General features: G+C 35.1%; 1 protein-coding gene across 2 annotated transcripts in view; it reads left to right on the forward strand.

Annotated features, from left to right (window-relative positions):
- Positions 1-17,866, forward strand: part of SPRED1 (sprouty related EVH1 domain containing 1) — a 59,003-nt gene extending 41,137 nt beyond the window's left edge. For both annotated transcript variants that reach the window (XM_085306675.1, XM_085306676.1), the window contains exons 3-6: positions 955-1,123; positions 2,374-2,423; positions 10,830-10,988; positions 16,097-17,866. In XM_085306675.1, coding sequence (XP_085162801.1) covers positions 955-1,123; positions 2,374-2,423; positions 10,830-10,988; positions 16,097-16,756 — 1,038 coding nt within the window. In that variant the 3' untranslated portion in view covers positions 16,757-17,866. The remainder of the gene's footprint in view (positions 1-954; positions 1,124-2,373; positions 2,424-10,829; positions 10,989-16,096) is intronic.
- Positions 17,867-18,254: the final 388 nt, after the last annotated feature.

Genomic DNA, 18,254 nt, shown 5'->3' on the forward strand with positions numbered 1-18,254 from the left:
AAATGATAATATATTATCTTCATTCACCAAACTATGTAGATTTTTCAGGATCCGACAGTAATAGGTTGTCTTACAATGCTTTTAATGGTGTGTATATAGTGATACAGGAATACATGAATACATATTCCCTCATACTTTCTTATTTGTCTTGGATTTTCTTAATGAAGAGCTATGTAATATAACTGTGTTACATATACTAATTTTGACCAGGAAGTTAAATTTGCAAATATATTTTAACTGTTAAGCAAATTAAACTGGAGGAATGGTRTGAAGACTGACTTTTCATTAATGTGTGTTTCATATCTCAAGTGGATTGGTAGCTAAATAATTTCTGTATGTTATTCCTACTTCTTTATTTGTAGATTGAACATGAACCATAAGCATATTTATTAGGTACAAAGAGCTAGATATCTAAGTTTTCAGTTTCAATTGCTTAGGGTTTAGAACAGTTCTCCTGTATTCTCTTTTCAGTAGCCTTTCTAGGAGAAAGCTGAAGTGAAACTGCCTGAAGGCAGCATGAAAAGTTAGTTCAGCACTCATTTGTATAATTATTCTACAAAATAAAAAATCCAAATGATATAATCACCTTTGATATCCGCACAATAATATTCTTTCAAGGTATAGCTTGTTTCCTTTGAACCAATAGTAAATTGGTACTGACAAAAGTGCTGGTCTACAAATACAAGAAACTTCTGAGGCTAGAAATATACTCTCGATATAGGAACATGCAAAAGAGTAGTGTCCCTAATCCATACTGCTATATTAGCAACTATTAGTGAAGAACTGGCCATAATGCAAACTAAGTTAAAATTGCATCCTCATAATAGGAAGAAACTTAAACAGAGACTTTTATTTGCTCTTACGATATGCATTTTCACGTAATTCATAAAGACTACCTCTTGTTCTCAAATCTGTTGTGTTAATCACTGATATCTCTTCTCTTATTTCTGAAAGGTGGTCTTGGAATGCACGTTAAAGAAGGATCTTGTTTACAACAAAGTTACTCCTACTTTTTACCACTGGAAGATTGACGACAAAAAGTTTGGCCTCACATTTCAGAGTCCTGCTGATGCAAGAGCATTTGACAGAGGTATTCGGAGAGCAGTAGAGGATATTTCTCAAGGTATATATTCAGGTGGAGGAGTGGAAGGGGAGGGATTGTGTGTTTAAAGGAGTTAAAACTATACAAATTACTTCAATTTCATGCTGACAGTATTTAAAGATGTGGATTGATCCACCGTATATCAAAGAGATGTTTTTAAAATAGTACTTCTGGTGTTTCCAAAGCACCTTTCACCCAGGTGTCTTAGATTATTTTATAGATATGGAGAAGGTAATTCCCAGAACATCCCTACGTAATAAAGCATTGCCTCTCTTTTAGGGATGAAGAAAAGGAGGAAGCTAGAGAGCCTTACTCAGATCATCTCAGAAGCTTGTGCTCAGAGTATAAACTGTGAAGTTGAATGATCTGAGACCCATAATTCTCTGCTTTTAGTTCATAGACTTGTTTACAAATAGCTGACAAGGTAGTTCTGAGGACAGATTTACATGAGTCTGAAGAATTTTCTCTAATAATAGCGTAGCTCACTGGTTCCAGAGCTTCACTCATCTCATGGAAAATAATGAACAAGCAAGAATATTGTAAAGCTTCAATTTTGAGATTTAAAAAAAGGATRAATGTATTGCTAGATGGGAAGAGGAAGAAGAGATGGGAACAAGTGTTTACTGACTGGAAAGAATATTAGTTTCAAGCCTGTAAAAAGCAACTCAAACATGGGAGAGTTTTGAAAAAAAAAATTGCTTGTGCTATGGATTTAGGGATTTTAATGTGCATTATAATAATAGCGAAAGGTGAAGAATGCTTTTTTTCCAAAGGAAGATGCTTTTTGTCATACTAAAATGACTTGAGTTGTGATGGTAGTCATCCATATCCCTGCAAGAGAAATAATCAGATAAAATATAAGCACATACTTTTTCTTTCCTAGTCTTACAGCTCCAATTTCTGCTGATTTCTAACTTATAGCACAGCATGCTTTCGTGCTAACCAAAATGTATCTGCCTTTAATTTTCAAAATACTGGGTTAGCGAGAGTATTCTGCTTTTARTGACACTTTGGAAATACTTGTACAAGAAGAGTGTGAGCAAGTTTTTTTAAAAAAAAGTGTCTAGAAATACTAAATAATACAGGAATTAAAAATGAAAAGTACTTAGTAAAATGAGGTTATGAGATGCAATAATCCAATGGTTTAAAAAGTGAACAAGTTTGTTTATATTATCTTAGGTGGATGTTGAAGGATGAAGTGGAATACTGGAAGCAGTAAATGATAAATAAAAAGAACTTTGATTATTCTGTGTTTTCTAATTCCTCTGTAGGTTATCCACCCTCTCAAAATGATGTTGAAGTGGCAGAAGACTGCTTTCAAGTAAGTATTTTATTTTTTTTAATTTCTGTATTAACTGTGCAGTTACTTTTGGAAGAGAATGCTTGAATAATTTTTTGTTAGCAAGAATAAGCAAAATTGGAGCAGTAGCAGATTTAAGTTTAATGATGCAAAATAACTTAAGTTCCAGAAGATTTATGTAGAAAACTTAGTATGCTRTCTGCCCTAAACTTTGTAATGAATATTCATTCAATCAATAGGATGGTTAACCATCCTAAGATTAATTTCTGAGTTTAAAATGCCTGATCTAGGTTACATGTCCTCTTAGCAGTCATGAAAACATGAAATATTCTTCTGAATGAAAATGGTCAGGTCTCTCCCCCATGCTCATGCATGTGCGTGCATGCTCTCTCAGTATATATGTGTGTGTATGTATGTAAATCTATATCTACATCCTCTCTATTTTCCAAGAATTCACTCTGCAGTGATACGTACTGACTCCATATGATTGGGATGGAATAGATGCTGTGATAATGGTTAGAAGAATCTAGTCTAAACCATGACAGAAGTTCAAATTTTTTCTGCAAACATCTACACTAAAGTTAAGCCACTCTAGATCAATAAAAATTTGTATTTAGTTATCTTTGTTCTATTTTTGAACAATTGCGGTAGGCCATAATTTCATTACAGAAAATAACTTACCTCTTTCTATGCTTCCAAATCATAGTACTTTACACAAATAGTGTAACAAATACTAAAGAACTGATGTATAGCAATGCTCTGTAGCATCCAAAAATCCATGCAATTAAAAATATAGTAATACAAACAAATATTAAGCATTCTTATATACAGTAAACAGCTGTAATATAGCAGAATAGAAAAATACTTGCATCTGTGCATGCTTGTTATCTTGTTTTTCCTATTTACAATTACATGGCAAGTAGTGTCCTTATTTCCACACACATTCAGCTCACTTTTCAATGTTCAGGTATTTAAATTAATATGAAGCTTATAGAAACAAGTTAGCTCTGGGATTTTAGAGAATATTCAGAAAACTAATGATATTCCTAAGCAGTTTCTTGAGGGAAAGGTTTTTGTCATTTATGCAATATTAAATTTTGATTCAGAAATTTTCAATACCAGTATATGCAGCTTAAATCTTCTGCAACTCAAAATCACCAAAACTATCAGTCTGCTTTGAAGATAGTTAAGAATAAAATTATAATATGGGATTGATAGTCCAGTGTTTTGAAAGGACTCTGCAGTGCAATGACTGCAGTGTTTCCTGATGTATTTCCATGTTATGGAATAGGATGGATTTGTCTCTTTGTGTAAGTGTTGGCTATACAACTAACTATTGCTGTTGTTCTTTAAATAAAGTGCTTTGTTTTAAGGCACCTTAAAGTTATTTTAAAAATCAGATGTTTCTGGACTTAAAATAGCAGTGAGATTTTGACAGGGTGGAGAAAATGTGTGCCAAAGCTAATGCAATCTTTAATCAGCTTTTTTTTAAAAGGTATRTTAATCCTTGCAATAAAGCATGTTTCAACAATTGAGCAATTTCTACAGGCCTAATAAGATTAGAGGAAACAAATTACCTCTTGATTATGCTGCCAAGTTATTATATTTCTATATAGGAGTGCCAAAATTAAAGTAAATAGCTGTGATTCTTTATACTTGCATACTTTGTTATTGGACAAGAAGCAGAGAAAAGTAAATTTACATCACATATTATATATACTTACAGATACAAACAGTCCTGTTACAAAACTATTGTTTAATTTTGTTACATCCCAGACAGCAAAACATACTACATGACTTCACCATTGTACATGGTTCAGTTGTGGACCTGTACTGTGGATAGATTATAAGAATGATCTGTTTTCTAGATGCAAAAAAATTAGCCAATTTTTCTTACCATATTCTACATAACAAAGTAAAATACATGATGGTACAATTGCCAATAATGAATCCATAATTGAAGAGATAGATATAGAAATACTACAGCATTTTAGTTATGGCAGCAGGTCTACTCATTAAGAACAGCATTCTGGAAATACTAAATAATGGACATTCTCCTCCAAATTGTTGAATCTGTTCCTCTTCCAAAATCGATTAACTATTGTAAGTGGAACTTGATGTCCTAATATTTTTAATTTGAAAGATTAAAATATTTTAATATAGAGATACTGTACTGTGTATTTGAAGAGTCATGTTGACTTTCTTCCCCCACACTGTAATTTAGAAAGTCTGATACCTTTTTTTCTCTTTTATTCTGTAGGATATTCTCCCAAGKCTCTGGTAATATTTTTAGTAGTGTCCCATTAAAGATTTTAGAAAATATGCWGGATGTATGTATAGGTATGCAGGTTTTGGTCAGTAGGTAGAGTGTTGAGATTGACATATAAGTGCAGAAAAAAAAATCCAATTGCCCCTATAGAGTCTTGTTTCATCGTAACAGATCTTCTAGAGCTGAAATTTATAACCTTTGAATGATATACAAAAGATCAAACAGTAGAGCTTATCCTCATAATTTGTGTTTTAAACAAAAATACTGAGTAGCCATATTTATTTCTAAAATAACAGAATATCAAAAAGAATAAAGAGTTATTTCATACTTTACTTTTCATAGTGTGATTGCTATTGTACTTATATTTCTGTCTGTMCCCTGTAGTTACTATCACATATCAGAATTCTTCAGTGTCATTCTTGATTCATTAGTTGGCATGGTAGATAAAGTCCCCAGGATATCACCAGAGTATGTCCAAAGACATTAATTTTAATAGGTCCTTGACAGTTGCATCGTATACCATCAGAGCATTTTGTCTGTGCTATTCTAAGCATCTTGTGCAACAGGAATCTTATATTTACTGCATACATTTGAAGTATGAACGCAGTGTGTACATAAATTTGATAAACAGTTGTCTGGTTTTCAAAATCAAGATGATTAGCGATGAACAGAACAACACGTGCTCCCTAACTTGTTCTTCTGGCTGGTTATGCTCTGTGCTACAAAGAGCAACTAAAATGATCCAGGCAGTATCTGAACATGTATCTGAACGCACAATCTTCTGACCCATGGTTAGGCACGTTGCTGTTGCTCCTCAAGGCCTGTCCACGGAAGGTATTACCACGTTTCGTAAATGTAGCAGAGAAAAACACAGCAATTGCCTTAGACGCGCTCGCGACACTTTAAATGCAGATCCAAAAACTGAATTCACCGTGTGCTTTCTAGGCTAGTATTTTGCTCACAACGTTTTATCTTGGGTCACTAGATTTGTTTATGTTCTTTAAACAGAATCTCACAAAGAAAGCATCCTTACTGAAGGTGAAATGTGTCATTTTCAGAAGACATAGCTTTTTAGTTTCTTCAAATGCTCCGTTACTCAAAAGTAATGATAAAATCTTAATAAAACAACATTCAAGGATGTTCATAATTGCTCTTAGAGCTTGCTTGAATGATTAAAATAACAGATAGTTAAGTGAACAAACTATGTGCAAATTGCTCATGTTGTTAATTACCCTGTAGTCTTACTAGATTAATCTGAAATAAACACATAAATGGGTTAGCGCAGAGCTAACTGACTATACCTGCAATGCTTGTAAAAGGATATGGGGAATGTATATGTRTATGTATTTATCTATATGAGGTTGTTTTACAAACAACAAATGGGAATTTGTTTTAGTAGGAAATTCGATTTTTTTTGTATAAAAAGAGTTCTGATGCAGTAGAAAAGCAGCAGAAAAGCAGCTTATCCAATTCCTTCAAATACTAGCTCAGCTTTTCTGCTGTCAAATATAAACCTCTTGCTGTAGAACTGATCTAGCTTAACTGAGAAATGTGAAAAAATAGAATCAAGAATTTTCCTAGAAATAAATCTAAGTAAAGAAAATCTATATCCCATGCATTTAAGATATTTTTACRTGGTTTTTGGAAACTGAAAGGCATAACTCTTAATTTTGAGAATTGAAGATATAGTAGTTGAGCCTTAATTTCTGCCAATGTTTGTTGGTTCAGACATATTAGTGTAATTTGGAGGCCACCAGCACTTTTTAACAGTTCTGAATAATAAGAAATGGAGTATTTCTGCTCTTCAGTTTACTACTGTTGGCAGAAGAAAAATGAAATCTGGTAAATTATAAAGGGGGGGAAGTTTGCCTAGCTTGTTATTTCAGAAATAGGTATGGCTGGGGCTATGCCAAAACGGAGAGGGAAAGGCCTTCAACTTAAACACTGCCTTAAGTGATTTTGATGTAGGCAAGGAGGACATAAATGGTTCATGTACCTTTTTATAAGTATACCATTCAATGAGAATTCAATTTATTTTGTCTACAAATGAAGCTTTACCCAAGTTTTATTTAAACAAAAAGTAATTTGACATTATAGAATAATCTGACTTTGAAATAATTGATATTGTGAGATAATTTGCACATTACACTATTGCTTGTACAGAGGAAAAAGTACATGATAAAGCACTGAAGATTAACAGTAGGCAGTACATGTAAATTAACTGTGTAGTTTCTAGAAATAAAAGTARTATTGATTTGTATTACCAATTAAAATAAGTTTATATACATTAACACTCTATAAGGTTTATTAAATAAGGCTTTTTGGTGGAGTAGTATTCAAAAATGAAGAGAATTTTTTTTACCCCCCTCGTCAGTATCCATAACAGGCTGTTTACATCTCTCTTATACTTCAACAGTTATAGTTATGCTTTCTGTTTTATTTTAGTAGTTCCCTTTTTGGAATCCCCTAGTCACCTCTGGTGTTCTTTATATATTCATGTAGAACAGCTTTGAAAAAAGTAATAAGCATGTGAAATACTTTCTTTTCCTTCAAACTGTATAAAATGTTCACACCACTCTGGGTAATATTTCAGTTCAGATCAGAAATACACACCTGATTGTTATAGTTCTGTGCTAAGTCAAAGTAATTGCTCCATCAGTTTTAGAAGTAGCTGAAAGAGAAGGAGGATATTTAAATGTTTTTGAAACCTGTATCGTTTACTCACAATTTTTTTWAAAAAAGGTGGGAAAAGAAAAGCTCTTTTTGTTCAACATCAAACAGCAGAATTTCAGGCCTCGTGGGAAGTAAATACAAGAATTAGGATGCAACGGAAATGTAGTCTCYCATCCATCCTTCTGTGTAATCATTCAACCTTACAGCAGAACATTTTTAATAGTGTTTGCAGAACAATGTTGAATTGTCTCCCAGACTTAACTGGCAAACTAGGAGAAGGAGAGAAGTGAGGAGAGAAAATTTGAAGAAGAGAAGCTCAGTCTGGTTTTCATTTTCTCTACAGCTGTCATCTGGCTTTGAATTCTGCTGGAGAGCTACAGCTGGAGTCATTTTATTGCTTTACCCAGCATCCTTTTGCCTGCGCGCACAGAAATGTTTTAGTAGTCTTGGAAAAAAAGTCAAAGTATCTCTTAGCAACCATAGGACAGTAATTATTATACCAGCAGCTGGGAGCAAACCAGATTTCCGTTGTGCATTAAAAACTGGCGTAGGTTATTCAGTATCATCTGTAAAGTAACCTATGCCAGTACTGTACTTTGCAGGCTGTGGTTAAAGGATATTGAATGTGGGCGGTATAATTGCTTTGGACAGTAGAAAAGGGGAGTGTGTGCATTTGTTTGTGTGTAATATTCTGTATATTTAATATGCAATTTTTCCGCAAGAATTAAACTTTATATGTTTGCTTTTTACTTAAAAGCACTTTCAATACAATAGTAGTTTTGTTTCTAGGGCCTCTCTTTGGATTGTCAGTATTTCCATTATAAACACCTTAAAATCTGTAATTATAACCTTGTCATAAAATACTACATTGGAGTAGGAAGTGTCTGTCCAAAGAAAGCCTTTCTGATACTAATAAATGTGGTTTGGCTGTATCTAAACTATTATTTTAGATGCAGTTAGAAATGCAGAGTTCAGGATATTCATTTGGTGTGTTTATAGCTGTGAATAACAAATACACGTAGGCTAAATTAGAGTCCTAGATCACCTCTTCCTCTTTTTGTCTTTCCTACTTTTCTTCTTTTTAAATGGGGAAAATTAGCATGTATCTGTTTTTCCATAATATCTAGGTTGGTAAGATGAATATATATCTTTTTGAACAGTTGTCACTGAGTTCTTATCTTACAAGGTCAATTACATTTCTCTGTCTTGACAACCCTAAATCTGTCCTTGGAGTAAGTTGATTGGCTTCAATCTGTGGTGGAATTTTTATAAAAGCATTCCTTTATAATTGGTGTATATAGGGCACAAAAGCTTACTTGAGACGAAGGATTACACAGTATACATCAGTATCTGACACTGCTAATTAACACTGCAATAGGTGTTTGGAGCCTTTGTCCCTTGTTGGATGATGTTCCTCTTCTCTACCAAGGAGAGAGTGTGTGCACACGTGTGCGTGTGTCCTTTTGCTCCCTGTCCTCTATCACGTAGGTTCCTTTTTGGGGAGGAAAAAGGTGTGAATCACCTGCCGGGACAGTGCAAGCCCATGAGTAAGGCTTGTGGGCAAATATCCCCCCTCCCTGCCCGCGGCAGGAAGGAAGGAGTAGTCATTTCTGCAGTTCCCTGTTCTTTTCTCTGGACCACTCAGATTCATAGGTGCTCTGGGGGTCCCAATTGATTTTAAGGTTAGATAGTATTTTTTCACTGTGGTTTCCTTAAAATGGCTTCTAGCTGTTCGTTCAATGTATTGTTAGCTTAAACGTTTACAAGCAGAAGCTGTTTATAACATCACTCAAACCAAAAGCAATTGCAAGTGTTTCATCTTYGTTCTGAGTGCAGGCAGTTCTGCTGTGGTTAAATCAGTGTTTTGGAAGCTATTCACACTGTTGGGCAGTGTACCTGCAAGAGGGCAGCTGGCAGGATGTTTGATGTTTCACTAATACTTGATGCTTTCTGTTCTCAAGATACRTATACCTCTCTGAAATCAAATTCTTGCTAGTCATTATAATGTTATTTTGTACTTCTTTCCTAATAGTGTTTAACTAAAAAAARTTATTTTTGACAAATGCAGGACTGATTGGTTAATAGTGTTTCCAAGCTCAAGGAGTGGTGAAAAGTAGTTTTATTTGGAGTTTTACCTGTCTTTACRATTTCTCAACTGAACTTGATCCGATTGAGCTATCATCTTCCTTTCATGGGTTATATGTTCTTTGTTGCTAAAGCTGATTTGGCACTTTTCACCTTGCTCAGTTTTAATGTTCTTCCTCTCAGAATGCTTCTGAACATTACATAAATTCTCAGGGATGAGTTAATTTCTTTTCTCTCAAAGATTAGAAGCAGYGCAGCTTTATCTAGATGTCTTAAAACTTGATACAAGAGGTTTTTAAATGCCTCAGGTGCTGATGTAATCCTGGAATAAGTTCCTTTAGCTATTTTGATAACTGAAAGCTGATGGCTCAGTGTTAGTGCTGAACCTGCCAAAATCTCCAGTTTGCCTCTGTTAGTTTTCTGCAGTAATTTTTACTATTTGCACCTTTGTTTTCCTGATCTATACAAATCCTTATAATAAATCTCTAGACTAAAACTAAAACATTCCCATTACTGGAAGTTGGGTAATGCCAGAATTTGCTCAGTGCTATCAGATGATGACAGCCAGTTAACTTTTACAGTGTGTCTCAGTACAAATAAAATGTTGTATGGTACATGTTTTTGGCAGCCTTATGGGATTCATACCAGTATGATCCATTGTATCCTATATATATCCCTGTCTTTTAAACTTCAAAGAATCAAACTGTTTGTTTTTTGTATTCATTTCAGAGAACTGGTCATCTGCACTTACAAGCCAATGTTCCACCAAAACACTTCCTTTTCCACTATTTTATTCTGAATAGCATACATCCTGCAAATATCTCATTATACATTGCTGCGTGGTCTCATTTTGTATCCAATTGCCTGATGTAACCTTAATTTGAAAGACAGTCGTTAGTTGCTTAATACACACTTGCTGTAATTGGATATTTAAACTGAACCAATATATGCTGAAACTGACTTTCCTTTCCTTTCTGGTATTTGAAGCTGATCTGTTAAGTGATCTTGCCTTATAATTTATTAAAAGATCAGACTAGTGTTTGCCTTAGATTTTTTTTGTCCARTTTTAAGTTGGTAAATATTGACAGCCTCATGGATGGTTAGAGAGAACATAATCTTAGAGACTGGGTTACCCCTTGTTCCTTAATGAGGTTTCTTGTGTCTGATTTGGTAAGCAAGTGAGCTGAAAGGCCTGTATCTCTTAATGCCTGAATTGTATATGCTCTGCAGAGAATGAACTCTTATTTTTTATGGCCACTTTTAAAAATACTTTTTTAATACTGTGTTTATGGATGCCACTAACACATGTAGAATACTAATACATTTTTATATGAACTTGATATTTTTTGTGTAAATGCAAAATCATTTCAAAGATAAAGCCAAGTTCTTATGTATTCTAGGCTACTCAAGATAATACTTCGAGTTCATTAATGAAAGATCACCTTTTCCAACATGAAACTGTAGTAACYAGTGAACCTTACAACAGTTCAAATTTAAGGCCTTCAACATTTGAGGATTTCAACTCAAGGAGAGCCTGTTTTCCTAGTCAACCTAACCAGGTAAGACTACCAACAAAAGAAGTGATTTTTGTTTTGTTCATTGTCTTAATTGCCTGGTCCTTAGTTTCTGGCAAAAGAGTGCTTTCACTACAAGTCCATGTTGTAGCATTGAGATGCAAGCATTTCAAYTTGCTTTGCAGATGAAATACTAAAGCATTATTGTGGCAGAGGTAAAGCTTAGTGAAGGTATTTGCCTGTGCCCTAGTGCAGCAAACTATATAAATAATAGTCCTTCACCTTCTTTGAAGAAGTCCAATTTCTGTATTTGTAGCTTTGAGAAATCATTTGTCTGTTTAGAAAATGTAATTGGCCAGGGACTCTGGTTTGGTTACATGTATGTTAAAAGTGGTCTGATTAGAAATACTGAAATGCATCTTCAGAATGGATATTTTTGGATGCACTATACAGTGGGGTGCTTCTGCTAAATAGTTTCAGTGAAACATTGTTTGTGGTTTCTARCTGCCTATTGAACTAAAATAGAATGTTTTAATATGGAAAGGAAAACTGCATATCATTTATGCATGAAAGGTATTAAACTATTAGTGAACAGATTTTTAAAGGGGAAAAGAACACTAACATAAGGCGGGCCAATGTACTGTGAGTTTTCAAAAGAGATTGTATTTACATCACATTAGATTGGAAAGCTAACATTAAAGCTCTTCCTTTAACAATATACATTTTACTTTCTTGTAAGTGTTAAAGAACTGAGAGTTTTGGTAGAATGTAGAAGTAGACTTACTAGTGAGTCAGGTAATAATTGATTAGAGGGCCTCATGCTTAGAAGCAAGCACATGGGAAGCTTTTTAGAAGAAGCCTAAAGCCAGAAGTCAAAGGAGAGTAAAAGTTCTCAAGTAGCTGTGTACATGTCATCAGAAAATAGTTCTACTCCTTGAAAAAAAGTTTTTAATACACTCAATCATTCTTGCAAAGAAAGAGGATTCTGTCCAAGTCACTATCAGCTCCTGTGTAACCACTCTATTGTGCAGAAGTAGTAAACTGTTATATGGAGAACCAACCAAAAAGCTTGAAATTATGAGTTTCTGAATTTTAATTATGGATCTCTTCCAACTATCTTTTTGTATAAGTCACCTCACTTGTTGTTGTTATCCTCTTTGTTAGGAGATGCATATTCTTCCATCTTCCCATTTACTTGCGAAGAGTTAAAAATTTTTCAAGGATAAGAGTATATGGGTGATTGGGATATTGTGATTGACACTTACTTGCTCGGCTACAGTAACCAGTGTGCTCCTAGTCTTCRTTGAGGTCTAAGGAAAAGCACAGCAGCCTAAATTGCCTGTATGCTTCAAGAGCACATACAAAACTGGCTACAGAGGAAATGGTAATCTGGGTTGTGGTATACTGGGTACTGCCTGTCATAAAACWAAACAGAAGAACTTCCTTTAAAATGAAAAATACTAGAATTCACTTCCTGTACACTAAAGTTATGGGAAATTCCATGGAGACTTCAACAGATACCAAGTTCTTTAAAAATTTTTCTCATATTGTAGCGCCAATTGCACCCCACACTCCTTTTTTTTTTTTGCATAGTCCTGTAGTGTATGTTTAGAATGTAAGCAAGTCAACAAAATCTCATATTCCATATATGTATGCACTGTTATCTCTACTGAGCTCYAAGTGTGTGACCATGTGGCACAGCAGATTTTGAGGTAAATGTCAGTTTTGTTCTAATTATGTATAAATAGGTTTGAACACTTATTGTGCTCATTATTTGAATTACACAACAAATAAATGCTCAAGTTTATCTTAAGTGATTAATGACAGTACAAATCCTTACTTTTAATGCTGTAAGTTATTAAAAYGTAGCCAAGTCCCTCAGATATTCCACTTCTGATAGACCGGTGTGTGCTTAAGTTAATTTTAATACTTTGTAATGCTATATTCATCTACCGTTGTCCTCATATTGTGGAGCTGGAAATTAAGCACAGCCAGGTACACCAATTTTTTTTAAGAGGCAACAGTGAAGTACTGACTAAATGCCTGTGTCTTGTTCAGAGGTCTTCCCATTCAAGTAAGGTGCAATTTCAGCTATGTCAACAAATTTTTGCCAAATTTCTASTTGGTTAGTTATGTTTGTAATTAGATTCTCCAGAATTTCAATTTGATATAATACTCTTCCTCACTTCCTGCTCCAGCACAGAGGCTGTTCTCTTTCATTAGGCTGACTAACTAGACTGTTATAATTTTGGATGACCAGAGGTCTATGTACATTCATAGAATCACAGAATCGGTAAGGTTGGAAGGGGCCTCTGGAGATGATCTAGTCCAACCTCCCCGCTCAGCAGGGTCACCTAGAGCACGTTAGACAGGGTTGCATCCAAGCGGGCCTTGAAGATCTCCAGAGAAGGAGACTCCACAACCTCTCTGGGCAACCTGGTCCAGGGCTCCGTCACTCTCACAGGGAAGAAATTCCCCCTCACGGTCAGGCAGAACTGCCTGTGCTTCAATTTCTGCCCATTCCTCCTGTTGAATTTGGCTGATACTTATACCTAACTAAATCTGGGTTATGTGTTACTCTGAAGGTTTTATGTACTTAATGCTTTCATATAGGACTTATGAAACACCCAGGATGTAAACACTTTATTTATAATAAAGCTTTCAATTCAAACATTTCTCCTGTTTGCTTGTTTTTCAGTATTTTCCCTTTGTTTTCTTAATCACTGGTTTCTTAATGTTGTATTCATGTAGAATGGAATGCTACCTTTTTTTAACAAGTCAACCTTTAAACATTGTAGAAGGTGATTTACTGGAGATTTGGGGAAAAAAGAGCTCTATGTATGCATTGTTATCCTTAAAAAGCATTTGAAGATTGAGGAGAGGTCACATTCTATAGTTACAAGTATTTTTAGTGTTCTTTAATGTCTGTTAGCTGTCTGGGAGATTGGAGCTGGGGAGTGTGTTTTTTTTTTGGTTTGAGGTTTTGTATGTTTTTTAATGAGAGGATTTATTAAATGCATGTTTAGTATTCTGTGTGGACAATGGGGTAAGGAACTTCTATGCCTGTAACATATGGAAACATAATGATGTTTTTAAACAGTTTGTTCCTTAAGCTTATGCTGTTGACAGTTCAAAAATTCCAATAATCCRTAAGTAGTTGCTGATGCTGAAGCAACAGGTCCTTTCTCTATTTGAAAACAGAGTAGTAGCATTTGAAGGCACTTTGGCTTCATAAGCGAAGAGGGGGGCATAAACACTTCCTCATCAGAGCCTGGAAGTGGAAATATGAAAGAACAGTGCTGCTGACTGGATAGGATACATCCTTTCTCTACACTGTATCCTCTAGACTTTGTGGAAGTCCAACTATATAGATTGGAGCCAAGAAAAAATTGTTCTCATTAGTGTACTCCAGTTAAAACYTCCAGGGCAAAGCAGCTCTAATYACAATTCTGTCCTTAAAATGTATCATACAAGAATTACCGAACAAGGAAGCCATGATTGGAATAGGCTACAGATATTCCTATGTAATCAGAAGTCAGCATGTGTTAAGAAGCTTTCCTTCCCCTTCCACAGCTGGAGGTTAGCCCTCCTCCGCCTCCTACCCAGAAAGTGAGGCATGCAGACTTCAGTATAATAGGAGCGCATGCAAAGTGAAATAAAACCTKTTAACTTAAACCATCATCTTCAATAGTACTTAGTTTTGCATTGCAAGATATTTAAAAACATGTAGTTCAACTGTTTTCCTTCTCTGTGGAATGGGGATATCTTAGTTCTCATTAGCTAGATCAGTACTGACAAGGTAAATACTCAAAGCAGTGACACAGMGGGCAAGATGTCTTCCCAAGTCATTTATAATTCTGGAGGAATTTGTAAGGCTAGTAGGTTAGGGATTGATTTTTCGGTCTCTTCTGGAAATGGTTGGCAGACTGTAGTTGACAGTAGGAGAATGTGGAATTTGACTGGAAGCTCCATTATATTCCAGCTTCCATTATAATAGGCAATTATTTTCCTACCCTGTAAGGCGATCTGCAAGGTAGGAATACCAGGACATACCGAGACTTTAGCTTTTTTGCTGCACTACCTGCTATATATGGGGAGCTCCTTCCATACGCATCCCAAACTTTTATCCTATCATTACTTGCACCCTTTTTTTAAAAGTCAGTTTGTAATGTCATTTTGGTACCATTCAGCAGCTGATTCTTTGCTGTGTTGTGACTGTTGCTGATTTGTACTTGACACTTCACCATTGCCATGTGTTTCCCAGTCTGCATTCACTTGCAGTCCCATATCTTACACTTCCTTGTAAGTTCTGTAATATTTCGATTTGGATGTTTCGGATTTGCCACCTTCAAAAACTTTGTTTCATGCCCCCATGCCCTTTCATAATGAGACGAAACAAACAGAAGCTCTATCTTATCTCTGTACTGTTTGTTTTGTATGTGTTTAGCATATTTCTTCCTACTTGCCTTTTAAGGTTAAATCTTGAATTATGGTCAGCTCCTTATGAGAAGAGAATTTAAAAAGCACTCACCCATTTGCCTGTTGGTGTCCTAAGCTAATCCGTTTAAGTTAAATACTGTGCCTTAGCTAAGGGTGAGATGCATTTAGAAACCACTAACTGAGCGTAAGAAACTTGTCTGATCGTACTACTGAACTTTACAGAATATTGTTGCAAAAATATTTGCTTWTGCTGCAAACTTGGAGAGAGTTTGAAAACTTAAATTGGGAATAAAGGCTATGGAAATCTTCCCCTTGAGTAACTAAGGGCTCTAGGGCTCTTCTCTCTTGTTCATCAGGGAGCTAATCCTAAAGCAGTGGATCGTCACTGAAATTGGGAGTCAGAATTGGTTTGTGGAATTCGTTGCCACTGTAAAATGTAAAACCTAAAATTTAAGCATAATTCAAAGACTAGCATCAAGCTTTATGTGGATACCAAAATACCCAGAGCTCTTATGAGAGATACTAGAAAAGAATGTGAGACCTCGTGGTGCTAATGTCATGCAAAAGGCTACCTAATCGGGGGGTCTGTAAGTTGCACAAGTTTAAAAAATAAGCTGAAAAGGAAAATATTCTGCACTCTTAGTTTTTTACTATGTATGTAGATATAAGTTTGGGACTTCACTATAGTAAATTTATCTTGCTTGCTATTTCAGGTCCCATTGAAGTCAATCAGACATGTTAGTTTTCAGGATGAAGACGAAATTGTTAGAATAAACCCTCGTGATATTTTGATACGTCGTTATGCAGACTACAGGCATCCTGACATGTGGAAGAATGACCTGGAGAGGGATGATGCAGACTCAAATATACCATTTTCTAAATCAGACAATAAAAAATCTGACTATTTATACCCATGTGGGGATGGAACTAAGTTGAATTCCCTGAAAGACTCGAAAGGTTCTGTGGTATTTAAAACTCAGCCTTCCTCATCAAAATTTAAAAACTCAAAAAGGAGAAAAGAGGATGGTGAGCGTTCCCGCTGTATATACTGCCAGGAAAGGTTTAATCATGAAGATAATGGCAGAGGAAAATGTCAAGATGCTCCGGATCCTATTAAAAGATGTATCTACCAAGTTAGTTGCATGCTTTGCGCAGAGAGCATGCTCTATCACTGCATGTCAGACTCTGAAGGAGATTTTTCTGATCCTTGCTCCTGTGACACTAGTGATGACAAGTTCTGCTTACGCTGGTTAGCACTGGTAGCGCTGTCGTTCATTGCTCCGTGTATGTGCTGCTACCTCCCCTTGAGAGCATGCCATCACTGTGGTGAGGTGTGTGGGTGCTGTGGAGGAAAGCATAAAGCTGCAGGGTGAAGCAGTCTGGTGCCAAACAGAGCTGAAAATCTTTGTTTCCAGGAAGCATCTAACTTGGGTTTGTGAAAGCTTTTTTGGCAAGCTGAAGGGAATCGTCTTTCATGTAAGAGATGCTTGATGTGGAAGAAGCAACAAGACTTGTCAGACCTTGGCATTTTACGAGAGCTAGCCATGCCTAACTATTTCCTTTAAGTGCATGGCGTTTGTTGCAAGTTGTGAAGGAGTTTTTGCAAAGGAAAGCCTATTGTTATTGGCTATAAAATGAGTATATAAATTACGATTATACTAAAAGGGATTAACTGTTGCCACTTTGTACATTCATGGTTTAGGTGAAGGGGCTCTTTTAAAAAGAATTAAAACTTATCTGAGGGGAAAATTTTAACTAAAAGTGCACTAGTGACAGTTGATTTAAGATTAAGAAAAGTTAATACTTGGCAAATGAGAAATGAAGCTGATTTTAAGTGCAACTAAATCACTTATTAATAGTTTTTGGAAGCAACTTTATGTATAAATAACAAATGTTTATATTTAACTAAATGTGTAAGGTACGAATTATTACATGTTAAACTTTCCTTCCCTCTGTTATAGTAGGTATGGACAATATCTACTGTCACATTCCATGATAGTATTTTAAATATTTAATTAGTTTTTAGTTGCATTTTATTCCAAATGGACAAATTGATATTTTCAGTCCTGTTTCCCTTCAGCTACAGTTTGTGTTGAGTTGTATCCATACATTCTGATAATCTAAAAACCTTTAAAATATTAATTATTCTAGTCTTGAGTGACCAATATTTTTTGTTAAGCACAGATGTAATTGTCTAAAATGTTCTTGTTAGAACATAACATTTATTTTTATATATAAATGACTTTGATTTAAACATAATAGCAGAAGGAAGTTGTTTCTGTTGCTCAACCAGCAAGTTGTTTTCTTTTGGGGCATCCTCCAAAAACACTCTATTACATATACAAGTGTTCATTAAGCAAAAGGTACATTAAGGCAGTTGTAACAAGTTGTCATCAGTGTTCTTGTTTATCCTTCTGTTAAACTAGGATCCTGTTCAGCTGTTTATCAAGTACTATGATTAAAATGAAAGATTAATAACAAAAGTGAAATTGTTTTCATTATTTTGAGCTGCAATCTTTCCTTATTTGAATGGGCAAGAACAAAACTACTGTGGGGTTTTCTTTGTTTATTTGTAAACAGCAGCAAAAGACAGCTTGAGAAATAAATTATAGCTCAGGCAAAATTGGAGTGAACTTCTTAATTGAGTGACTTTGGAGGGAGGTTGGGAGGGAGAGAGTGAATATGTGTGTCTATGTGCAGGGGGGTTGCTGTATTGTGGATTTGTTACGGCTTTGTATTTACTAAATGTTTAATTTTCAGATAAGAATTAACATATTAATCCCTAGTGAGTTTTTTAAAACATTATATGCTTTGCTATTTTGTGAAGTAAGAAACATTTACTTCTCATTAAAGATATATAAAACTCTAAAG

The sequence above is a fragment of the Rhea americana genome, unplaced genomic scaffold (genome assembly GCF_003343005.1).
Source record: "Rhea americana isolate MKP2758 unplaced genomic scaffold, rheAme1 scaffold_245, whole genome shotgun sequence".
Classification (NCBI taxonomy): Eukaryota; Metazoa; Chordata; class Aves; order Rheiformes; family Rheidae; genus Rhea; species Rhea americana.